We start from the raw sequence: 24,799 nt of genomic DNA on the forward strand, positions 1-24,799 counted from the left end.
AGTAGTCCGAATTGAAATTATCCTCATCTAAAAAATTCCGAAACCTAAATTGCAACTGATATAGGAATGTTATTCATAATAAAGTTATTCACAAAGAAAAGAAATGGTAGTAACAGCATTGCGTTTGATAAGGGAATATCAGTTATTCCGCAGAAAAAAGAACCGAAAAATGGTCATAAAGAATTAAGATGGAAGACATAAAGGAGTGCATCATTCAGACAAGCACTGGAAGCAGCAGACTTTATCAGCGATAAATCGGCTGTTGTGAGAACGCAGAATGATTTGTTATGGTTATCAAAAGAGGCAGAGAGTGCCAGACATCTGGAGACATTTGTTATCATTAAAACTCCTCCATTTCATTTTACTTCAGTCGAAGTTTGTAAAAATCAAGGAGCTCTTTTCTGGCGTTAATGGTCGATCTCTATACAAGATGCATAGATAATCGAATATTCCATTCAAGTTTTCTTTTCTCTCAAACACTTAGTAAAGGAGTTGGGAGCATAATTTTCCTCTCCCCAATTGCCTACTAAACATTATCCTCGAACGTCTCTCTGCTCAGACATTATCCTCGAACGTCTCTCTGCACAGACATTATCCTCGAACGTCTCTCTGCACAGACATTATCCTCGAACGTCTCTCTGCACAGACATTATCCTCGAACGTCTCTCTGCACAGACATTATCCTCGAACGTCTCTCTGCACAGACATTATCCTCGAACGTCTCTCTGCACAGACATTATCCTCGAACGTCTCTCTGCACAGACATTATCCTCGAATGTCTCTCTGTACAGACATTATCCTCGAATGTCTCTCTGTACAGACATTATCCTCGAATGTCTCTCTGTACAGAGGTTTGTCAGGAAAATTTGGCATGAGGTTACTTTTCTCTACAAGTAAAGTTTAACTAAATATTCAAAATCACATAGTATTCACGTTCCAAACAAGATTTTCTCATATGGCTAAGCAACACTTGCTTTTACGAGAAACTAGCCTGGGTGCCGCCCGGCGTTGCCCAGGTGTTTGGAGGTGTGTTAAGCAACAAAAAACAAATGGTAGAAGGCAGGCAGGCTCGAACCCATACCACGAAGGAGGAAAAGAATGTGGGGAAAAAAAAAAGTGACATCTTTGCTTTTGTGTCCATCGCCAAACCAGAAGTGGTGTACCTATTTACTATGCCTCCCCACGGGACAGAGTTAGACACCAGGGTCGTTTTTTAACGTGGAGAAAAGGTACAAAAATAAAAATTGTCTCAGTCGTGAAGGATTTCTCCTCCACCGAAAGAGAACAAGAAATAGAAGTGCAGCATCTGAAGAACAGATACTACACTTTGAGATATTAAATCTTTTATTCATGTTAAAAAATACATTCAAAATTAACGTTGAACAAAAAACTTAGGCACATGGCCAACTCAAAAGGGGGGATTTTGGGGGTAGTTGGTCATCCTTGTCACTCCAGAACTAAACAAAGTCAAAAGTTTCTCCCAGCTAGTATCTTCTTTCACCATAATACCGCATTCACCCTTTCATATTGGGGGACGTCCTAGTAACTCCCAATTTTTAAAACATTTTTTATTGACGTGTAAAAACAAAAAAGATAACAATAAAATGGTAACAATAATTCATTTGTGTCGAGGGCGGGGGAAGAAAAAACAAAAGGTGATTAGTAGGACCCTCCCAACCCCGTCTAGTTGATAGACTGCCCGTTCCACTAGGTTTGTAAAAGTAACCTCGCTTCTGCGGGTCAGTCTCTAGGTGGGGATGCCCTCTAGATGGGGGTGAATGGAGAAAAGAAAATTTTTGTGGGTAAGGGATGGAGGTTAGTTTGTATTTCTTTTTCTCCAAGATGGGTAAAATTTAGAGGAAGGGGTGAAAACAAAAATTGCAGGTAAGAGGGGATGGGGATCTTGGAGGCTTCCTAATCGGGGAGGGATGGAACACACACTCAGCTAGCTGAGAGACTACTTGTTTAATTTTACTTTACAGAACTGCGCGTTCCACACCTAGGCGGGGAACACGTATTCAAATTTGGCTCCTCTTCGTACACACAGACTTGCCACATGTATCCATCTTCTGTCAAATGCGGCGCGATGCAGCCTTCTTCTATCACATCTGATCTTCACCCGTAGTTGGTGTTTAAAGAACACGATCAGATCTTGATCAGAAAAAGACAACACCCCCCGGCAACCTTGCAGACGTGACGTCCAAATCACCATTCTCGCCACGGCCAGGATCGTAACGTAGACCATTTGTCTTTCCCGGTCCCACGGCGGCCTCACGTTGTCCACAACATTGGATACAGTAATTGGGCGAGGATGCTCAGGATCGATGCAGGCCGTCACTCCGCTGACATACGACCAGTACTGGCGGAGTTCGCGGCAATCAAAGAAAGCGTGATCTGTAGTTTCTACGGCCGTTGTCCCACAACGGGGACAATCAGGCGACTCCAAAAACCCGGAACTGCATTGTATGTTGTTGAGTGGAAGTGCATTTCGGGCCAATCGCCAGGTCAGAGAGAACTCCGAATTGTTCAGATGACTCGAACCTGGCGCCCAGCTCCACGCGGAGCGGATCTCACTCTGCTACCACCCCAAACGCGCGCATAGCGGGTCGTCAGCGGCCCCCTTCACTAGATCCCTGTGGAGTTCCCTACGGGTAGCAGTCACAAGGTCACTGGACCTTGGTAGTCGTTTTAGCGCGGCTCGGCACTCTTTCATGTAGGCAGATTCTCCCCGCGGCCTGCGATGGCTCTCGATGGAAGGGTCGAGAACGAGGTCAGGGAAGGCGGCAGTAACCACGGGGTGCCACGGTTAGTCATCCTGCATATAGTGGCTCAGGAAGGCCAGCCTCTCAGCATCTCGATGACACTTCAAGTCCGGCATTCCCAAGCCTCCCTCACACGGACGTTGAATACAGACCTGTCTGCTCACCCAGTGTCTTCCTCTGTCCCAAAGGAGCGAGGACAAGAGTTCGACAAGAGCTTGTAGGTGTTGTGCAGGCAGGGGAAGTACGGCCAGTCGGTAAAGGATGAGAGGAAAGACGTAAGTGGCGCACGCCTCAGCTCTACCCTTTAAGGAAAGTTTCCTAGGAAGCCACGAATTGACTGCAGCCTCCACCTTTGACCGTACCTCCAACCAATTCTTGTCAAGCTGGAGACCCGGTCCGAACCATACGCCGAGGATCCGGACCGGGCCATCTGTCCAGCTGAAGGGCGCAGGGAGGTTTGCGTTGCCACTCCATGCGCCCAACCGCAGTCCTACCGACTTGTTGCGGTTTATCTTGGCCCCCGTGATTCTTTCGTACTGTGTGAGTGCCTCCGACACGACCTCAATGTCTCTGAAGCCTGACACGAAGATCGTGACATCATCGGCGAACGCGGATACCTTGGCAGCTGAGCCGCCAGGCAGAGCCATTCCGCGCAGGGCCGAATTTGCCTCCCCATGTCTCAGCTTGCGGAGAAGAGGCTCCAAAGCCAGGACATAAAGCAGGGGCGACAGTGGACAACCCTGACGAACCGACCGAGAGATAACAAAGGGTTTTGAGCGCTTTCCGTTGACTTGCACGACAGCCATGGGCTGTCGATACATTATGGAGATCCACTTGCAAAAGTCCGGTTTAAAACCGGCGGCCTCTAAGACAGATGCCAGGAAACGATGGTCGACCCTATCGAAAGCTTTGGACTGATCTAAGTTTATCAGCGCGGCTTCCGTGTCGTCATCTATTCCCCCCTCTAGGATCGTGCGGATCAGGTGCAAGTTGTTCTGAATCGATCTCCCCTTCACAGCGTAGTTCTGTTCCGGTTCAACCAACTCGTCGATAACAACCTGCAGCCGATTCGACAGGACCTTGGCCAAAATCTTCAACTCTGTGTTTAGCAGAGTTATGGGCCTGTAATCGTCTAACTCTTCCCCTCCATGCCAGTCACCTTTCTTCAGCAATGTGATCACTCCCTTGGTCACCTGCCCTGGGATGGATCCCTGAGCAAACCAATGGTTGAACATATCCGTCAGAAGAGGCAGAAACATGGGCGACAGCCTCAAGTACAGTTCGTATTGCAGACCATCAAGTCCTGGCGATCTGTCACAGCTGACCTGCTTCAGCGCAGTAAAGACCTCCCGCTCCGTCACCCGGCCCTCGCAACCAGCCGCTCTAGCCGCCTCGAGGCGGGGAGAGTCGGCCAAATAGTCGCTAAACTCAAGGACCGGAAGATCGGGCTGCTGCGTAAAACGCTTCTCGAAATGTTCTCGAAACCCCTCGCAGATCTCCCGAGTCGATTCCAGGGTGCGTCCATTCGGATGTTTGACTTTCGCAATATATTTGTCCGAGCCACGCCTAGAAACCTCACGGCGCACGTCTGCATCAGAATTGACTGCTTCGTTGCCTATCTTTCTTAGCCTAGCTCTAACTACTTGGCCTTCGTAACGCTCGCTAATCTCGCGTAGAAGGTCCTGCTTAGCTAAGAAAGTCTTAATGGTGTAGTTAATAAAACTGCAGTGTCAAACATGTTTTTTCTTCTCTCACATTGGCACTATCTTCGAGTATCTAAGGTTTCTCTGTAAAAGGGTTTGACAGGATAACCTGGCATGAGGATACTTTTTCCCACAAGTAAAATATTCAAAATCACATAGTATTCACAGCACAAATAAGATCTCCTAGGTATGATTAACCCACACTAGTTTTTACAAGGAATGGCGCATCTTTTTCTAAGTGTTGTGCCTCAAGTAATAGCACAAAGCTGGATACTCTACCAGACTAGATGAATTCTTGTCCTGGAATCCAGTAAAAATCAAGACACCAAAATGAAAGATATACTATAACTTTAAAACGGCCAACTGCAGAGAGGAAAATTATGTTCTCAACTTCTTTACTAAGTGTTTGAGAGATAAAGAACTTTAATGGAACATTCGAATATCTATGTATCTCATATATATGTTCGGTCCAGGTGGAGGGTCTCCTTAATTTCTGAGAACTTCAACTGAAGAAAAACCGAAACAAAACGCAAGAGTAACAAAGTTAGCTCCTCAATTTGAATTTGGAAGTTTAGTCAGCAAGTTGTTTCTTGTATTTTTTATTTTTTTTCTGAATCCTTTGAGATGAGGCATCATAATTTGTGTATTCATTCACTGTTTCACCACCTTCAGGACCAGTGACATAGTAGATGGAGACATTGAGTCTCTGTGATTCCAGATGAGCAAACTGAGGATAGCAGATTTAATCCTACCCAAGCAAACGAGAGGATTAGTTAGCCAAAACGTGGCGAGACAACAACTATGGAAGGCAGTAATTACTAGAGATACAGTTACAAGACTCAGCATTTCTATTCAGTCATGGCTAATCACCTGAAGAAGGTCAAAGGATGAGCTGGTTGAAAGGTGGTGAAACTATAACTATGAAGATGAGGATAACAGTCCACAAAAAGAATGAATGCACAAGCTCTTTCTTGTAGCAACTTTCTCTTTTACCCTGCTGCAGTGCTTCCTGACATATAGGGTTATGTCCAGAGTGACACCCAGGTAGACAGGAAAAACTAACATTTTGTAGTTCATTGTCACTTCAGATGTGGTTGGGCTTTTTGTTTTCCTCATGTTGCCGCCATGAAATCCACAGACTTGCATCATCCCTGAATTAGCATTCATGTATTGTCCTTTTAGTACTTTGCCAGGGTATTGAAAGTATCTGAAAAAAGTTGCTCAATTATTTTGAAGTTTCATGCTTACGTCGTCAATCAAAGCTTATCTGCATAGGTGAATGTGTAGATTTCATCATATTCAAGTTGGTCATTGGTACATATGTTGAAAAGGGGCATAACAAGGACTGATTCTTGAAGGAGTCCGGGTTTGTTTGGGTTTTTTTTTGCTTGTTTTTGATGTTTGTTTGTTTTATCCGTTTTTGTTTTTGTTTTTTTTTGTTTTGTTTTTTAAAGATCTCCACCAGCTCTTCTTTTCATCCATCTCAACAAAAAAATCCCCGGTTGGTGAACAGTGGCTGAATAATCCTGGCAACTGCCGCTTTTTTTTTGCCATTATCTTCAGTAGCAATGTCTTGTGGTCCACAGTATTGTATGCAGATCAACACAGTTTCTATGATCATTTTCTTCATATCCATCTCGGATACAGTATTAGGTTGAGAGGTTGATCTTTATAAAAGAATGCAATGGGAGCATGGAGATTAGAACTGACAGCTGGCTAACAAGACATGACAGAGATAAGAATATAGAGAGAACTTCAAAGGAGACTCATTATTATCACTGCTGTTTATTATAGCCATGATGCCAATCAACAACGTGTACAAGAAAAAGATATGTAATGCTGGATACAAGTTTTAAGACACAGAAACAGAATAAACCACCTTATGTATGTGGACGGCCTTAAGCTATTCGCAAAATAAAATTGAAAAAGCTTATAAATATGGCCAGAATTTTCAGCCAAGAAATTCAAATAAAATCCTGAATGGAAATGTATTCACTGCTAAATACGATAGGAGGGGGGATTGGCGACATCAGAGAACATGGAACTGTCCAACTAAAGAAGGACGTTTAATGAAACGGTACATATTTGGGAGTTCTGGAAGCAAACACTATCAATCAACAGCAATGAAAATTGGAAAAGAGTACCCGAGAAGAACAAGAAAACTCTTAGAAACTAAATTATATAGCAGAAATCTAGTAAAATAAATAAACACCTGAGCAACATTACTAATTAGATATTCTGTATCATTAATAGATTGGATAAAAGAACTTCAGCATCCTGACAAAAAGAATAGGAAACTAATGACCATGCACAATGCACTACACTCAAAAGATAATACTGACCGACTATGGGAATGGAGAAGAGGGCTGGTCAATATAAAAGACTGTGTGGGAGATAAAAATAGAATTGGAAAAATACATAACCCAGAACAGAAAAGTTGATCACTGCAGTAAGAGACACCATCAACAAGACAGAAATAAAAGACACATCAACAGAGAAAGAAGCACCAGTTACACCTGCATAAAACAATGTGATTAGAACTATACTGAAGTTAAAATAGGTAAAACCCTGGAAAACAGTAAATGTAGACTATGGATATAAAGACCAAATGTGAAATCATGTAAGTGAATGCAACAAACTAGCCTAAACAAAAAGAACAGACATGACCGTGTAGGAAAAGCAGTACATTGGAAACTATGCAAATGACCGGGTTTCGAACATGCAGAAAAATGGTACAGGCACAAATCAAACAGTGCATGGAAATGAATATCACAAAATTCTCTGCAACATGAAGGTACAAGCAGTTGAACTCATCCAAGCAAGGAAACTAAACTTAAACATAGATTCCATGAACAAAGCTTTTTTTCTTAGAACTGTACGCCTGTGGAACTCTGTTCAGTTTTCCTGCTTTCCAACTGACTACAATATGGTTGTCTTCAAGTCCAACGTGAACAAATGTTTGATGAACCATCCCCCTTACGTAATCCAATTTACCAAATTTCCACTACTAACGATGACTGACATGTTCCCCTTGACCACTGTACACTCATTAACCCTTATCCTCGAGTGACTCCTTTGTGAAAAAAAAAAAAAAAAAAGTTAAGGAAATAAACTGCCGAATTGTAGATTTCACCATCTCAACGGATCACAGGATAAAAATCAAGGAGATGAAAACACAAAGCAAATACACAGAACTTAAGAGGTGAAGTCAATAATTGGAGGAGTGTTACTGTTACTGTTATTTCATTCCAAACAAGGCACAGTGCCACTTTGATCTAATTTGGGACCAAATTCACAGCGGTGCTACCGCATTTTTTTGCCATTATCTTCAGTAGCAATGTCTTGTGGTCCACAGTATTGTATGCAGATCAACACAGTTTCTATGATCATTTTCTTCATATCCATCTCCGATACAGTATTAGGTTGAGAGGTTGATCTTGAGGAGTTGAGCAGCAAGATGTCTGTTCACATTATACTTGAACTTCTGTATGTCAGTACAGTCAGAGAAACAGGGACCCGGGAGGAAATTCCAAAGTCTAGCAGTTCGAGGGAAGAAACTATTCAAGTAGAAGGCTTTATGGCATTTCGGGATATGTACCGTGTTGGGGTGGGATTTTGTTGCTTGTTGAGTTAGTCGGGGGTATTTACATCAAGGGGGTACAAGTGCTTTGAGTTTGTTGGGGCACATTCCGTTAAAATACTTGTAAAACAGGCAGAGAAATGTAACATTTTGTTGATGGAACAGAGGTTGAAGTTTTGGTTTATCGTGCAGGACCTATTAGGTTGGCGACTCTTTTTGAGCCATATCTAAAGAGCGAGAGACTAGTGGCAGATGCACCAGCCCAGATGTGGCAACAATACTCCATGCAGGGGCGAATGGTGGCTTTGTAGAGATACAGGATACTCTCAGGTGTGAGTAATTTTCTAGCATGATAGAAGGGAACTCACCTGTGCAGCAACCTTGGTAATATCTTCAACATATTTGTCCAAATTCATGTTACCTGTCAATGTTAAGCCAAGGAGTTTGAACAAAGAGTTTTCAGGTAGTGCATCGTTAACCATGGCAATCAGTGGTTGAGAAGGTTTCTTATAATTATTAAAGAAAAGGAGTTTAGTCTTGACAACATGTTACCATCTATTTACATCCTCATTCTCTAACGTTTCTGCCATTTCCTTAGATATATACTCATTCATTTTCCCCTTGTGTCTGTTATAAAGGATGGAGCCATGGGCAAATATATCCATCTCGGAGACAATTTTACTAGAGAGATCATTTATGAATATCAGAAATAATAAAGATCCGTTTTCCTGCTTTCCGGCTGACTACAATATGGTTGTGTTCAAGTCTAACGTAAATAAGTTCTTAATGAGCCGTTCCATATAAGTTATCAAATTTACCGAATTTTCATTACTAATGATTACTATATTGTCCAATTTCTACTGTACACTCTTTAACCCTTATCCTTGAGTGGCCTCTTGGCCTTGATAATGTGGTGATGCCTGTGTAAAAAAAAAGATCCAAGGATTGATTCTTATGGCACACCTGCATTTATATCATACTAACGGAGGAGGGATGGGGGGGGGGGCTTTGCCCGGTCATAAAATATGCTTAAATATGATATTTTAATTTGTCCAGATTTCGTACGTATTATAGAGTTGCAATTTCAAACGTAAAAAAAAAAAAAAAGTATTTGGATGCCATCAGCTAGAATCGAAACTGAAACCAAAACTGTAGCATTCAAAGCTGGTGACGTTACCACTGTACCAACATGACACGCATATGAACTGATTAAAAATAAACTAAGATGAATGTACAAAATGTATAACAGTTTTTTCAATTTTGACCCCCGTAAAACTATTTTAACCGGCTAAAGATCCATAAAAAATCTAATGATTTAAAGCCCCTATCGCCGCTCTGCGACTTTTAATTTCGGAAGAGACAGAGTCTGAAAACATGGAGACAGACAGACAGACATAGTGAGTTTTATATATTAGATTTTTATGTACAAGCATCGAGGACAATCTGAATTTCTCTCTTATCTAAGAAGGATTTCATTATGTTAAGTATTTGTGCATCAATACCATACAATTTTATTTTCATGAGAAGACCATTATGCTAGACCTGTCAAAGGTCATAGATATATCTAAGGCTACTGCCTGGCCTCCCCTACCTTATCTAGTGCGTAGTATATATGTTCAGAGATTACAGTTAGGATATCTGCAGTAGACCGCGCTTACTTAATTCCATACTATCGGTCGAAAAGTTTAGTATCTAAGAGGTGGTAGACTAGTGCTTGATTAAGGACTCAAAGATTTGGACAAAAAGATGGAGGCTAATGGGGCAACAATTAAGTGGGTCGGTCCTTTTTTGCCAGAATTCTTAAAAACTGGTACAACAGAAGGAATTTTCCGGCAGGCAGGAAAGTAAGATTTTGTAAGGCATTTGTTGAAGAGTTTAGTAAGTTTCAAAAAACATGGGGGGGAAAAAAATAGGGAAAATTGTAATAAAAAGGGAAGACCAAGACCATACAACAGACAGCAACGATGAAAGCAACTTAAAAATCTTGAGGAAAATCTTTCAATGAGGAAACCAATTGAGATCATCTAGGAACACGAACCAGGCACATAGAAATTACAGCAAAAATGGAACAAACATGGAAGACCATGTAAACACAACTACAAGAAATCTCCTAAACTGCATCTCCCCCCACCTCCCCCCCCCAAAAAAAACAAAAAAACAATGTGATGTCACCAGGCTTAGCTGATATCACACCAAATAGTCATGAAGAAAAATCAAGGAGGAAAAACACCAATCAGACCTCCACCGGAAAAATATTGTGATCTTTGAAAGGTTACCATCCAAACTCTAGAGAAGACGAATGGTTATTACCAACAAGTAACCAATGGTAAGCAGCTGTTGCAATAATGTAAAATCATTTGTAATGTTAATCAAAAGAGGTAAAGATTACTGGGAATCTGGGAAGACTTGTGACTTAGACTGCAGGAAACATTACCGATTGTTATTGGTGAGCAATCACTGAGAATGACCTGTGGGAGAACTTGAAGCGAATAATAATAATGGTTTAAACATTCTCATATAAATAACTAGCTGGAGTGCCCGGCGTTGCTTGGGTGCTTGTAGGTGTTAAAAAATTTTTTTTTAAATAGCAGAAATAGTAGTATTAGGCAGGCAGGCTCACACCCGTGACGCGAAGGCGGAAAAGAAAGTGAAAGAAAATCTGACGTCTTACCGCTACGCCATGACGCTACCAGAAGTGTAAAGCATCCAAATTAAACGTAGCCAATCAAAAAGATGACTTGCAGAAATGATATTGCTGTTAAACCTCCCACGAAGGTCATTTTTAATGGGAGGGGGGGGAAGCAGCTCCCACCAAAAAAGGGGGCACTCTGGCAGCATCCAAATATATAGTAATTGTCTCAGTATGAAGGGTTTCCCCTATATTGACCAAGAACCAATTACAGAACAAATACGACCCAAGCGAAGGTCGGAAGTTGGCAGTTGCGTTCGATTAGTTTCGTTTTCTTTATACGAAAAATACAAACACTCGAAATGTGGGAATTTTTAAAACTCGATAAAAGAAAAAGAGATGATGTCCGTTTGCGAATCTGGGATATTACGATCTCGGAAGTATAAGAAAACTTCTCGCAAAATCTAACCAACGCGAGAAGCCCCACTCAAAAAGCCTTTCATGGACATACACAAACGCTCACGCCCATTTTGCCTTTTATATATTAGACTAGCGGGGATACCCGGCGTTGCCCGGGTGTTTGGAGGTGTGAGGTAGGATCGAACCTGAGGCCCTGAGGCAAAGTTTGAAAATAAAATCGACCAGCCAGAATGAGTTACTGAAAGATGCGCACACGGAAGTCGTCGAGCGTTACGACCACGTCAATGACGAGGTTTGTTTGCTATAAGCGAAGTAAAAAAAGAAAATGTTAAAAATTAAGCAGGAGGGGGGGGTGTAATCAAAACATCGAAAAAAAACAAAAAAAAACTAACGTAACACAAATGAACGATGAAAACAGAAAAATGAACACGTGAAAAATGGCTTAAATAAGCCTGTTTCGATATTAAAATTTAAAAAAATCAGTGGGTACCCGGGTGTTTTTGGGTGTGTGGGGGTGGATAAGCGAAGTAAAAAAAAAAACAAAAAAAAACAAAAACGATCGTTACGTGAAAAATGGCTTAAATAACACTGGTTCAATATTTAAATTTTAAAAAAAATCGAAAAAAAAAAAAAAAGACATCTCACACCACGATTCGAATCCAAAACGTTTAGATAATGAACCAATGCGCTAATCAACTGACCTAACGCAACGTACATAAAATTTAATCAGTTTTTCAACTATTTAAAGTAAATCAGGCCATGACGTCATCTGACGCATGCGTAGAACCAGTCGTCGTCACGAGAGGACTGTTTTTGTTGACCCTCTCCCGTCGAAAATTGTCGATTTCGGGGTGAAAAAAAATGAACGTTTTTGGCCATTTTTTTGATATTTTTCGAGCGAAGGATGGAGCTTCAATGATACCGAGTTTGTGAATTTTTGTTCTGTCTGTCGAAAGTTTTTAGCAGACACACAAACATACATATACATTTTCGCTTTTATATATATAGAAGACTAGTGGAGGTGCTCGGCGTTGCCCGGGTATTTGGAGGTGTGTGTGGGGGGGGGTGTTGGGGAGGAGGAGGGTAGATAAAAACAAATATGATGAAATAAAAAAAAACGATTAAAAAACAAAAAGTTTTGCTAGATAGGTAAGATCGAATCAGTAGCCTAGAGGTGAAGATGGAATATAAAGTTTGAAAAAAAAAAAACCTGACATGTTACCCGCTCGGCCAGCAAGAAAAAGTAACAGAAAAACGTTTGAATTTATTTAAGGATTAATTAAAAACTGAATTGACAGGTGCATGAATTTAATGAGGTAAAATATCACGCCATAGAAATCCTGCAGTTAACTTTTACGGCTAGCCAGTTTTTTGGGGTTTGTTTGCATAACTTTTACTGGTTTTGTTTCCCCAAGATGTTGCAGGAGAAAAAAAAACAGCTCCCCATAAAAAGGGGATTGTCCAAATTGAATAGCAATTGTCTGATATAAGGAGTTTGTTTCCTCACATTGATCAAAGCTTTATTGCTTTCTGGACATTTCTGGCATGAGGGCCGGGAACACTGCCTTCGCTTTAGATTTAGTTTCGCTTTTATACGAAAAAGCCGAAAACACATGAGGGGAGCCGAAATAGCAAGAATTTTGTAAAATTCGATGTAAATAAATCTAGACATGACATGCGTTCGCAAATTGTAGATATTATTATTAGGGGGTATATAAAAAGTTCTAAGAAATAGTACCCCCCCAAAAAAAAGCCTTTGCTGGACATACAAAAAATGTGCACACACATTTTGCGTTTTATATATATATAAACTAGCAGGGGTGCCCAAAATTGCCCGGGTGTTTGGAGGTGTAAAATAAAAAGTTTTGGTAGGCAGGTAGGCTCGAATCCGAAGCCTTGAGGCAAAGGCAAAAAGAAAGAATAACATTTTACCACGATGCTAAGAGGGCAGAGAAATGAGAATGATTGAAATTAAATGCTTAAAAACGAACGTCTGGTTTTCTCGGTCAAACATCAGGCCATAGAGAAATGAAATCACTCAGAGCCAGTTAAGCTTTACGCTTTCTGTGTATTTGTTTGTTTTCCCAAAATAATAAAATAAAAAGGGGGGGTGTCCAAATGAATAGCAATTGTTTGATATGAAGGGTTTTTCACACAGTGATCAAAGATAATTGCTTTCTGGACATCCCTAGCAGGAAAGCCAAGGAACTGACTTCGTTTCAATTAAAAGTCGCTCAAATAAAAGATAGACACGACCTCCTTTCGTAAATCGGAGATATTATAATCGAGGGAGTATATAAGAAGTTGAAAGAATTACTGACCCCCCCCCCCGAAAAAAAACCTTTGCCAGACATACATAAAAATGTGCACACACACATTTTCGCTTTTATATTATAGATAATAATGGTTAAAACATTCTTGACACTATGTGAAAGACTAACACAAAAACTGAGAGAATGTATAAAGATGACCAAAAAAAGAATTATGTTAATAAAGAAAGACTTCAAAACAACTGTAGAACAATAAATTGTTTAACAACCATATGGAAAATCCTAACGGCACAACCGAGGATAGATCTATTACTCTCTTAATAATCATGGACTATCGCCCAAGAAACAAAAAGGATGCTGGCAAGGAAATAAAGGGACATGCACCCTTATATATATATATATATATATATATATATATATATATATATATATATAGATAGATAGAAGATCCCGATAGAAAAAAAAAACTAGAAAAAAGGACACAATAACAGACACTGACTGTGTAGGAAAAGCAGTCCATTAGGAACTATGCAAACGGCTGCATTTTGAACATTCAGACGAATGGTACAGACTCAAACCATTAACAGTACTGGAAAATGTAAATTACGAAGTACTTGGCGACATGGAAGTATAAACAGATAAACTCATTCAAACAAGGCGATTAACGTCAAAACAATAAGGAAAGAAACTGCCAAATTGTAGATCTTACCATTCCAGCAGACCACACGGTAAAGATGAAAGAGGCAGAAAAAGAAAGCAAATATACAGAACTTGTCAGAGAATTGAACGGAATATGTAACATGAAGAAAGTCAATAGCAATAACTGCAAAAGAATTAGCAACAGTTTCAATAACGTGGAAAGAAAGACTAACAAAAATTAGAATTAAAGGAAAGACCGAGACTTTATAAAATGGACCACAATGAAAAAAAAAACAGCTGAAATCTTGAGAAAAATCCTCAAATGCGGAAAACAACCCATATAAACTACAAATACTGACTAACCACATGGAAACTGCAGTAGAAGTAAAGAAACAACATGAAACCAAGGGAACTGAAACTGCAAGAAATCTTACACACTGTGCTCCCACAACATAGCTGTGAAGAGTCAAGCAGGATAGAAAGACCACGAAGAAAGAGCACTAACCAGACCTCTACTGGAAGAGTAAAAAAAAAGTATTGGGACCTTAGGAAGGCTTGTTGCCACCCAGATACTAGTAAAGACCTATGGTCATTACCAGTGAAAAACCTACGGTAAGTGGCTGTTGCAATAATGAAAAGTCGTTTGCAAAAGTTATCAAAAGAGGTGAAGAATCTGGGAAGACTTGTAAATCCCCAGGAAAGACCACAGGCTATCATCAGGGAGTAACCTCTCATGATAACCTTTGTGAGAACTCCTAGCCAATACAAATAATAACTTGATGTGGATTGGATTCTGCACTGGAGAAAACTTCTCAAGTGCGGAAACCAGCCCACATAATTAGGTAAACCCGACTAACCACACAAAAGTTAAAATCAAACTCAAAATTTAGACAGAACATTGCACAATATTATGTTTTGGAATTTTTTAACTGATTGATAATTTGTATTATCAAACTACTGTGTTCTCATCTCGGATTTTATTCTCACGACGTTTCGGCCGATGTAACCTTGTCAAACAGAACGCTTTATTTAATCTAGAAAGGTAGCTTGCACTTCTTCTATCAGCCCTGACTAGTAATTCATAATTGTATTCTTAATATCGCCTACATCCAGGATTGAAGCCTTAACAGAAGACAGCCGCTTAGAACTAATTGTTAAAGTGAACTTTGTCCGTTATACCACAGTTTTTGCATAATAGATCAAGTAATAATTATTTAGTTCTAAGTGAGTCTTCTGGAGGTTGAAGGTTCAATCCTCATTACATGTAGTACTAAGAATACAATTATGAATTATTTAAAATTCTACCTGTCATAGATGACAGAATAAGAGCAAGCTATTCCCTGGATTAAATGAAAGGTTCCATTCAAAATCCATACAGATTCCCTTTCAACAAATTACCCTTAAAGATCGGAGGTTACATCGGCTAAAACATTGTGAAAATAACATCCAAGATGAGAACAGTAGTCCAAATAATACAAACATCAAACGAATACAAACTGCTAGAAATTCTATAATCTGACACAGCCAAAAAATTAGTGCCATCAATCTTGGTTGATGTTATACAAAATAGACATGAAGGGTCAGGAAGGATGGGGAAAAAGTGGGTGTAAAAGGGGATTTATTGCTACTTAAATTCCAGAGAAAATCGATGGCTTTTATCAGTGAGAACTACAAGTGATTTGCAAAAGTTATTGAAAAAAAGCAGAAGTCACTGGAGGTTTGAAGATCGATTATCACTCAGGTTCCAGGGAACACTCCCATCTCCCTGTTTTGTTGTTATTGCCGGGTTTTTTTTTGTTGTTGTTGTTTGTTTTTTGTTTTTTTGACAATGAACAACAACTGATAATGACAGAAACTTTAAAACTTGTCTCAAGATACAAATCCGACTGACAATGACTGTTGTTGTGAGGTTCTGTTCAGTCCTAGGAGGTCTCCCTCTCCCAGGCGTTATCTTAAGGGGGTTAGTTTATTGCTGATCGCCTGAGCCGGAGAACAGTTCCGTCGACGTTGTTCAGGCATTTCTTTTGTAGGCCAAAGTGAACTACACATAATGCGCTGGATTTTCAAAACGCTCGCCTGACCTTGTATCTAACCTCCTCTGGAGATGAGGTAAATAATATCTTCTCAAGCAAGGCAAAGGCACTGAAAGTATAGTATCTGTTTTGTCCTCTTTCAAAAGAAATCTTTCTAGGTTGAGATAATAAAGAGGGTGCGTTTCGAGGGAGAGCTTGATTCCCCACCCCACGCACATTAAAAAACTATCTTGTGTGTCTCACCGAACTTCTTTATCAAAAGAAAAATGATCACGCCCACTCTCGCAAAATAGGGGCTTTCCCCTTTTTTATTTGGGTAAATAAAATAAAAATCGATAAAGATATAGGACACACCCACTCGGCCACCCAGTCACCCAACCTTTGTTAACTTTCCTTTCTTATAAATCAAGAGGATTTTCTTGAAATGTTTTTATAAACAGAACTAGATCCCGAATGAATGGATTTTTTTTTAAATTGTGCGTGCGCGCGCGTGTGTGTGTGTGTGTGTGTGTGTGTGTGTGTGTGTGTGTGTGTGTGTGTGTGTGTGTGTAGATCAGTCCCCTTGGCTGGTAAAAATCCGGTCTCGAGTTGTAAAAGCAGAAAAAACGACCACACAAAATTTAAATTGAGTTCCTGAAACGGAAAACGAAAACCACCAATTTATTTACGCATTTAGATATTTTTTTCTTGTATATTGTTCCTTTGATTTATTTTTTTTATTATTTATTTAGTGTAATTGTTTTCCAGGGAGCTCTTGTAGCAAAATGATACCAAATTGCAAGGTAAATTAGGACGCTAAATCTACACAATTGAAAAATGGTCTCAACTCCACGACCTACCATTTCTTCATGTACAATGGTTATTAATCTTAATTTTCATCTATTTAAAATCAACGAGAATGGAAAACAAAGTGCAAGGTGATAAGAAAAGTTCGACCGTAGATTTGAGACTATTAAATTAGCTAAAATGGCATACGAATGCGACTAATCCTATCTTTTTTTTTTTAAAGATCCGTGTATTAATATCATTTCATTGTTATAATCATGCTTTACTGAAGTCTTAATGTTCCTATTTACAATGCCTCCCCACGGGACAGAGTTAGACACCAGGGTCGTTTTTTAACGTGGAGAAAAGGAACAAAAATAAAAATTGTCTCAGTCGTGAAGGATTTCTCCTCCACTGACAGAGAACAAGAAATTGAAGTGCAGCAACTGCAGCATCTGAAGAACAGATACTACACTGTGATCTTGTCTCCGAAGGCCGAGAAGGAGTTTTACCAAAACTATTTTCCATTCTTATTGAAATTTATACAAATGAATGAAGTGATTATCTTCAAGCTCAGTTCCCCAGTGTGGAGTGGAGCTGTTGGCTGCAAAGTGAAGCAATTTTTTTTTTTGTTGTTAATTGTATCTTGGGAGGGGGGTACGACCTAAAGAGGTACAAAAAAGTTGTCAAAAAAAAAAAAAAAAAATATATATATATATATATATATATACATACATACATATAATAACACATAAATGTTATCAAAGGCAAGATAAGTTACCTTTCTACCAAACTGGCTAAGTTTTTAATGTTTTTATTTAATGCAAAATGTTTATTCGGTTCGAAAAACAAGTAATGCTGAACGTTACCCGAGAACAAGAAATAAACGGCGGCGATGTCTCTTTACATGATCAAAATAGTCTCGACAATCACTTAAAAATAAAAAATAAAACAAAATCGTGGTAGAAGCCCACAAGCCCACCAAGTAAATGTCACGGTAACATGTTTTTTGTTCGTTTGCTTATTTTTAAAAATACAATTTGAAAATGATGAAAATAAAATTAAAAAAACTCGCTTAATTTTGCAGCCGACCGACAGCTCCGCAGAAAACCTTTGTAAACACAGGGAACTTATAACCAAAATTATTTGAAAAATTAATTTAATAATGAATAAGAAGAAAGAAAAAGACCGTTCATTTGAAACCATTTTTCGATTGTATAGGTTTTAGTGTCCATAATTCAACTCTCATCGGTACCGTTCGGCGTTCTCTGTTACCAGCAATTAATTCACAATTTGTTTCGAACTTGAAAAGTGAACGATTCCTTGCAGTTTGTAGATTAAGACCCAAGGGCTATAATAAAACAATGCCAAAAAGGAACCCAAATACGCCCCCCCCCCCCGCCCCTGTATGAAATTCACAAAAATAAACTTCCATTCACTTTTTAAGAGTCAGAAACAATTTTCTTTTGCCTCGGGAAAAAAGTATACATATAGCAACTCTCCGTGGAATGCAACAAATTATCTGTTAAAAACGTCATAATCACATTGACCATTGTATACCCATTAATCCTTATCCTCGAGTAGCCTCCGGGCCTTGATAAGTGGTGATTCCTATGTAAAACACACACACACACATACATACATAGAAAACAAAAATTTAAATAAATCAGTAAAAACGTTATTATTCGGATTCGTTGGACTACTGTTCTCATCTGGAGTGTTATTTTCACAACGTTTCGTTTCGGTCGATGTAACCTCCGACCTATCAGGTGTATCTTGTCGGACTTTAAAATGTTTTTATTGAACTCGGAAATTTGGACGGAAGCCTTTATTTATTTCACAGGGATAGCATGCTCTCGTTCCGTCAGCCATGACACGCAATTGTACTTTTCGGTCGCCCACACTGAAAATTGAACCTTCAACCTTCAGGAGCCCTTTCACAATTGAATTTTCCAAGTACTACTGCAGTGCGCTACGAGTTCTTGAAGGTTCAATTCTCAATGTAGGCGACCGAAAAATGCAATTACGAATTACTTAGGACCGCTAGTCATGGCCGATGGAACGGGGGCATGCTACCAACACCTCTGATGTTTGATTAAAAAAAAAAAAAAACAGTTCATAAACATTTTTGTTATAAAGAGTGTTTGAATAAAACCATTTATATATTTGCTTAAAAAAAAAAAAAAAGTTACATTACATACAGTGTTGGTCATCCGTACCTTAAAATTTGTCTGACGTCACTTCCGCCGAATAGCTTTGTAGACAAAGTGCGACTCTTAACGATAGCCTTTTTTTAGGTCGAATTCTACATAAGAACTTATTTGAGGTTTTCCCCTGCGTATTGTCATCGCGTTTTGCTTTCTTGATCTCAGATTATCATTTCGAACGTAAAGAGCATTGTGTTCTGTAGATTGACTCCCCACAATTAAAATACTAATATATATATTAAAAAAAATGGTTACTTGTCCTGTAAACGCTATGTGGTCAAGAAATGGGTGATCATTTTACGTTTAATTTATACAGTAAAACAGACTCACCCACGATAGAACAGTTATGCAATTTTTCTCGGTATTTTCAAATTCATGATATATAATAATTGCATTAAAAATAATAAGGAAATCTCATTTTTATTCTAGCCTTGATAGCGTTGGGGCAAATTTTACAAATTTTCATTTAAAAAAAAAAAAATTCGTTTCTCTTGAATAAATTAAGAGAATAAAATTAATCGATTAGTTTTTAAAAAAAATAAAAGAATTTTTATCAACGTCAAATTTTGATTTTTTTTTTTTTGTTGTTTTTTTTTTAGTCGCAGGTAAAAATGAAAATATTTTCTTCGTTCTAAAAACGAACTTGAAAGATTTATAGATAGATATTCATTCGCAACGAAATTCTGCTTTGATGGGCGTTATCTTTACGATTTCATCGAAATCACAGGTAATAATAAGCACCGAAACAAGAAAAGCGTATAAAATAATAGTTTACATTCAGTTTATATATTGTTTATTAAAAATATATATAAACATCTTTACTATTACTGTTTCCATTTAACTTCCGGTTACACCTCCTTAGGGATGATTTATCTTATTTAGATAAATGGGTTTGTTTTACTATACACAGATTCGAAAAAGTTGTCAAAAAACACCAAATATATAAGTAGGGAGGGCTGTGACAACAGTATATTATTTTCATTGTTTTGACTCTTGAGTATATATTCATTAATATCTTATGTTTTTAGATAGACATATATGTGGTTCTGGTTCTCTCGGTTTATCGAGTCTAACTGTGTCGAATATATACTCGAGGGTCAAGAGATAAAAAGAATATGCTGTTGTCACAACAAATAAATGTTATCAAAAGGCAAGATAAGTTACTCTTCTATCTAACTGGATAATTTTCACTTTTAAAATTACGATTATCAAAGATTTTTGGGTATGCTGAAAACGAATATCGCATTTAAATTTTCCGCAAACAAATAGTTTCCCGGATATTTAGTAATGTAATTCCTTGTGTTACAAATGGCAGCCATTGCTTTGTAGACGCAAGCGCGCGCCAAAATTATGCGCGTACAACAATGGCCACCACTTATAACAAGGAATTACATTGCTTAATTATTAACAATTTAATAAACAAATAAAAATGCTGTTTAAAAAATCAATTCAAACAAAGGAGGAACCAGAAGTGAATTGGAAACAACGATAACTAAAAAATAGTTTTAATTAGTTAAAATACAATTTACTACATATAAAAATACAATTTAAATTAATAATTTATTAATAGTTTAAATGAAGTACCAATAAAAGTTTATTAGTTTATAATTATATAATTTACAGTTTACAAAAACAAATTAAAAACATCAGCTCACTAAATAAATTTTAAAATATAAATTAAATTTTTTAATCATTTCTAAATTCAACAGTAAATACTGGACGAAATCGAATGAATTCGTTGAAAAACGTTCATTTTTTATTAGTGAAAATTAAATTTATGGGAGCCGAGATGTGTAATAATAATTATTATTGATCATGTTTTTCATAAGAGATTCGAATTTTTAATGCAATCCAGTTTAATTTTTTAAAAAATTGTTAGAATAAAAAAAATAAAGTGCCAAGGAAATAACTTTAAGATGAAACTGGGGGAAAAAACAAATGTCAAATTTGCAAGGTGTGGTTTTATTGGTTTGCTTGTTTACTTCCTTGTCGAGATATCAAACACCTTTTATTTTTGTTGTTATTTGCTCCCGACAAGCGCCCCCCCCCACTTTTTTTTTTAAAAATGTAAATAAAAATCTCCTAAGAAGCAACTTGGATTAGACCAAAAATTTCAGGTACTTTAGGCAAAATAGGGATTTTTTTTTTTTTTTAGACGGGATTTTCAATTTAAATTCAATTTTTTATGGTATCTTTTGTTGGAGGAAAAGGTGGACCTGAACGATAATCACCCTTCCACACAAAAAAAAGAAAAAAAAAGACTTTTTGAATAAACACCTCCAACCTCCTCATGTTAAGAACGACTTTCGAAATGAACACCCACTCAATCTCCCCATGTTAAGAAAGGCTTTCAGTTTCTTTTTGTTTTGTTTTTCAGTGGATTATTATTGATTGGACTCTAATATGGGGGGGGGCGGGTGATTCTCGTTCAGGTCCGCCGATGAAAGTATAAAATAGTTTAACAAAAAAAAAGAAAAAAAAAAGCCCTTCTATCCCGATGTTAAGAATGGATTTCTAAATAACATTATTTCAGCACTTTAGAAGGATTTATATCATTCACTGACCGAAGACGGGGGGGGGTGAAATAAACAAATACTACACTTTGCCTCAAAAGGATAAGGAATTCATATCCTTTGGAGTGAGTGCTTATTTAGAATTATACTTATTAAAAAAAATACAGAAAACTCTTTATAATGTACGTATTCGTCACATTCCGAAAATCACGTAAATTGATGAAGTAGTTTTGTTTGTTTTTGTTGTTTTTTTTTTTTTCAACTAAGAAAATCAAATTTTATCACTACCGATTTTTGGTCGGCCATGTTTTGGATATTGCAGCATAAATAAGGGGAAGACAACTCAATTTGAACTATCGATATTTAGCCTATTAATGAATACATTTACTCCTTGGCCTTTTGGTCAAGATCAAAGTGTAGTATCTGTTCTTCAGATGCTTGCTGCACTTCTATTTCTTGTTCTCTTTCGGTGGAGGAGAAATCCTTCACGACTGAGACAATTTTTATTTTTGTACCTTTTCTCCACGTTAAAAAACGACCCTGGTGTCTAACTCTGTCCCGTGGGGAGGCATCGCTAAAAAACGTAACTTTATTTTCTCAGTTAAAAATGATACTTGATCAATAGACGAGATTTTCAGAATATGACATTTCAGTTCCGTGACGATATACATCAGATATTTTTGTGTTTTTTGAATAAGCGTAAAGCACCCCCTTTTTCCTTGTTTATTTTCGAAATTATAAATTTACAAAATAAATAATAAAAATGTCAAAAAATAAATAAAATCTTACCCTTTGACCCGATACTGTCAAAGGGAAAATAAAAATGAGATTTTATTTTATTTTTTCCTGTTATTACACGTCAGCGGTCTGGGAAAATATCTTTTTTTAAATAGATAAAATATTAATAGACTTCAGGTAGAGGTTCAGTTTAGTATGTAAATTGGATGTAAAATGATCACTCACTTCCTGACCAAAAGTAGTTATTATTAATCACCTTTTTCTTAACCAGAAAGCGTACGACGGAATGGGTAACCATTTTTTTTTTCTCCATAATACCCGCCATTTAAAAATAAATAAATAAAACCACGTATAAATCTCGGGGATAAAATTGAATCTCATTTTTGTTTTTCTAGTGATAGCGTGGGGGCAAAAGGTAACATTTTTAAATAAAAAAAAGTGGCGGACTTTGCAGAAATAAACGATCGCGTTATGGCTTGTTTGTTTTTGTTTTGTTTTTTGTTTTTTTTGTTTTTTTCTTACAATTGTCCAGAATAAGGTCTCAGTTTTGTTTTTATAAAATATATAAACTTTCAAACTTAATTCTTAAACACACAGGAACTTCAGAAACATTTTTCTGGTTAATTTATTTATTAATTGAGCTAAATAATTTTCATGAATATTTCTTGACTTGAACAATTCTGCATTTTTCCACATGCTAAGAAATGTATTTCTATATTATTTTCTTACCTTGTTAAAAACAATAAATAAATTAATTAAATTCGGACCCTCTTCTGGACGATTACATTTTTCATTATCATCATTTTTATTATTTTAAGGTTTTATTTATTAAAAAAAAAAAAATAAATAAATAAAAAAACCAAAAACTCCATGCAAGAAAAGTGAAGAAAGCAAAAAGACCGTTAATTTTTTTTTTTTATTAAATGATTAAAAAAAAGAGAGAATGAATAAGAAAAGTACACGCAAGAAGAATAAACAAAATATATATATATATATATATATATATATATATATATATAACCTTCTTTTAATAATTTATTATTGATTATACATATAAACCCATTTTAATAACGTATTGTTTATATATAAAAATAGAATATTAAAAGAGGCTTTATATAAACATATATGTATATATATATATATATATATGTATGTATATATAAACAAAGTTATCCCTTATATATATATAAATAATAAATTTAAGAGTTTATTATATATAACATATATATATATATATATAATTAAAAGGGGGATGATCATCTATATGTGCATAAATATATAAATACACATATAAGGAATAGATCACTGCGATTACTTACCCATTCCCGACCAAAGTAGACAAATCAATAGCGATGCTGAGTATATCCACGATGTTGCCGCCTTCCTTTAAAAATAATGGCAAGTTGTTAAGGCAATTAATAAGTGAAATCAGTTGCACTCATAACACTGACGGCGATGATGATGATGACAACAACAACAAACCAACGACAGCAAGAGAAGGAGAAGAAAGAAAAAAAAATCAGGCAGGATTTCCTTCCTTTTTTTTTTTTTTTTTTGTTTTTTTTTTTTTTACACCTTCTTATTCTCTCTTTTTACTCTTTCTTTCTCTTTCTCTCCCGTTGTGTTGTCGTCGTCGTTCCGAGATGACAACCTACGAAAAATGGCGCCGTTCTATGTCATGTGACCCACGCAAGCGCAGCAAGGCATTTCCGGTTTGACCAAAAAGAAAAAAAAAAAAGTTATTATTCAAGGGCAGATAACTCTTGTGAAATACATTAACTCCAAATATTCATACCTACCCCACATTTTTAGCTTCATTAAATTATAAGGTAATATTTTATTTTTACTTTTATTCATTCCAAACAGGGCATATTACCACCTTAGGCAACTATTTAGGATCGTGTAAAGTTGAGCTAGAGTTTGGAATTTCCTCCCTGCTTCCTGCTTCTCTGACTGTACTAACCCGCAGAAGTTTAAATGTAATATGAACAGACATCTCGCTGCTCAACTTCCCACAATTCCATCTCGCTGCTCAACTTCCCGCGATTTCAAATAATAGCCCATTATATTTAAGTGTTAGTATGTCTTGTTTGGGGTGAAAAGAAGCAAATAAAATAATTATATTCCTTCATGCTGTCAGTTAAATATCTTATCCACTGAGCTCTTCAGATATATGTTAATACTCTTAAACTAACGTTTATAAACAGACTAGCAGGGAGACCCGACATTGCTCAGGATTGAATGAGGATTAACAAATGTTATACACCATACTTTTATTGCCATCAAAATCGGTGAAATTACCCATATTCCAATAAAATCAATTGATTGCCTGCTCCGGTCGGGAACTCACTGTGATGCATCAGGAGGAAATTTCACATACCTTCATACAGTGACATAATCCATAATATATTGTAGCCTACATTTCACGGTAGAGAACATACTATTGATTTTACAAAATCTTTTTTATATAACTAGCCTGGGTGCCTGGCGTTGCCCATGTGTTTGGAGGTGTGTGTTGAGCAAAAAAAAAAAAAAAAACG

General features: G+C 37.2%; 1 protein-coding gene across 24 annotated transcripts in view; it reads right to left on the reverse strand.

Annotated features, from left to right (window-relative positions):
- Positions 1 to 24,003, reverse strand: part of LOC145296919 (SH3 domain-containing kinase-binding protein 1-like) — a 452,874-nt gene extending 428,871 nt beyond the window's left edge. For 12 of the 24 annotated variants that reach the window (XM_080143097.1, XM_080143093.1, XM_080143098.1 and 9 more), the window contains exon 1: positions 23,579 to 23,946. In XM_080143097.1, coding sequence (XP_079999223.1) covers positions 23,579 to 23,582 — 4 coding nt within the window. In that variant the 5' untranslated portion in view covers positions 23,583 to 23,946. Of the gene's footprint in view, positions 1 to 23,578 lie in introns of all 24 variants that reach the window. The other 12 variants (XM_080143109.1, XM_080143108.1, XM_080143105.1 and 9 more) reach the window with 3 other exon arrangements.
- Between the last annotated feature and the right edge of the window lie 796 nt (positions 24,004 to 24,799).

This window comes from Euprymna scolopes, chromosome 17, assembly GCF_053919585.1.
Source record: "Euprymna scolopes isolate OS-2025 chromosome 17, ASM5391958v1, whole genome shotgun sequence".
NCBI lineage: Eukaryota > Metazoa > Mollusca > Cephalopoda > Sepiida > Sepiolidae > Euprymna > Euprymna scolopes.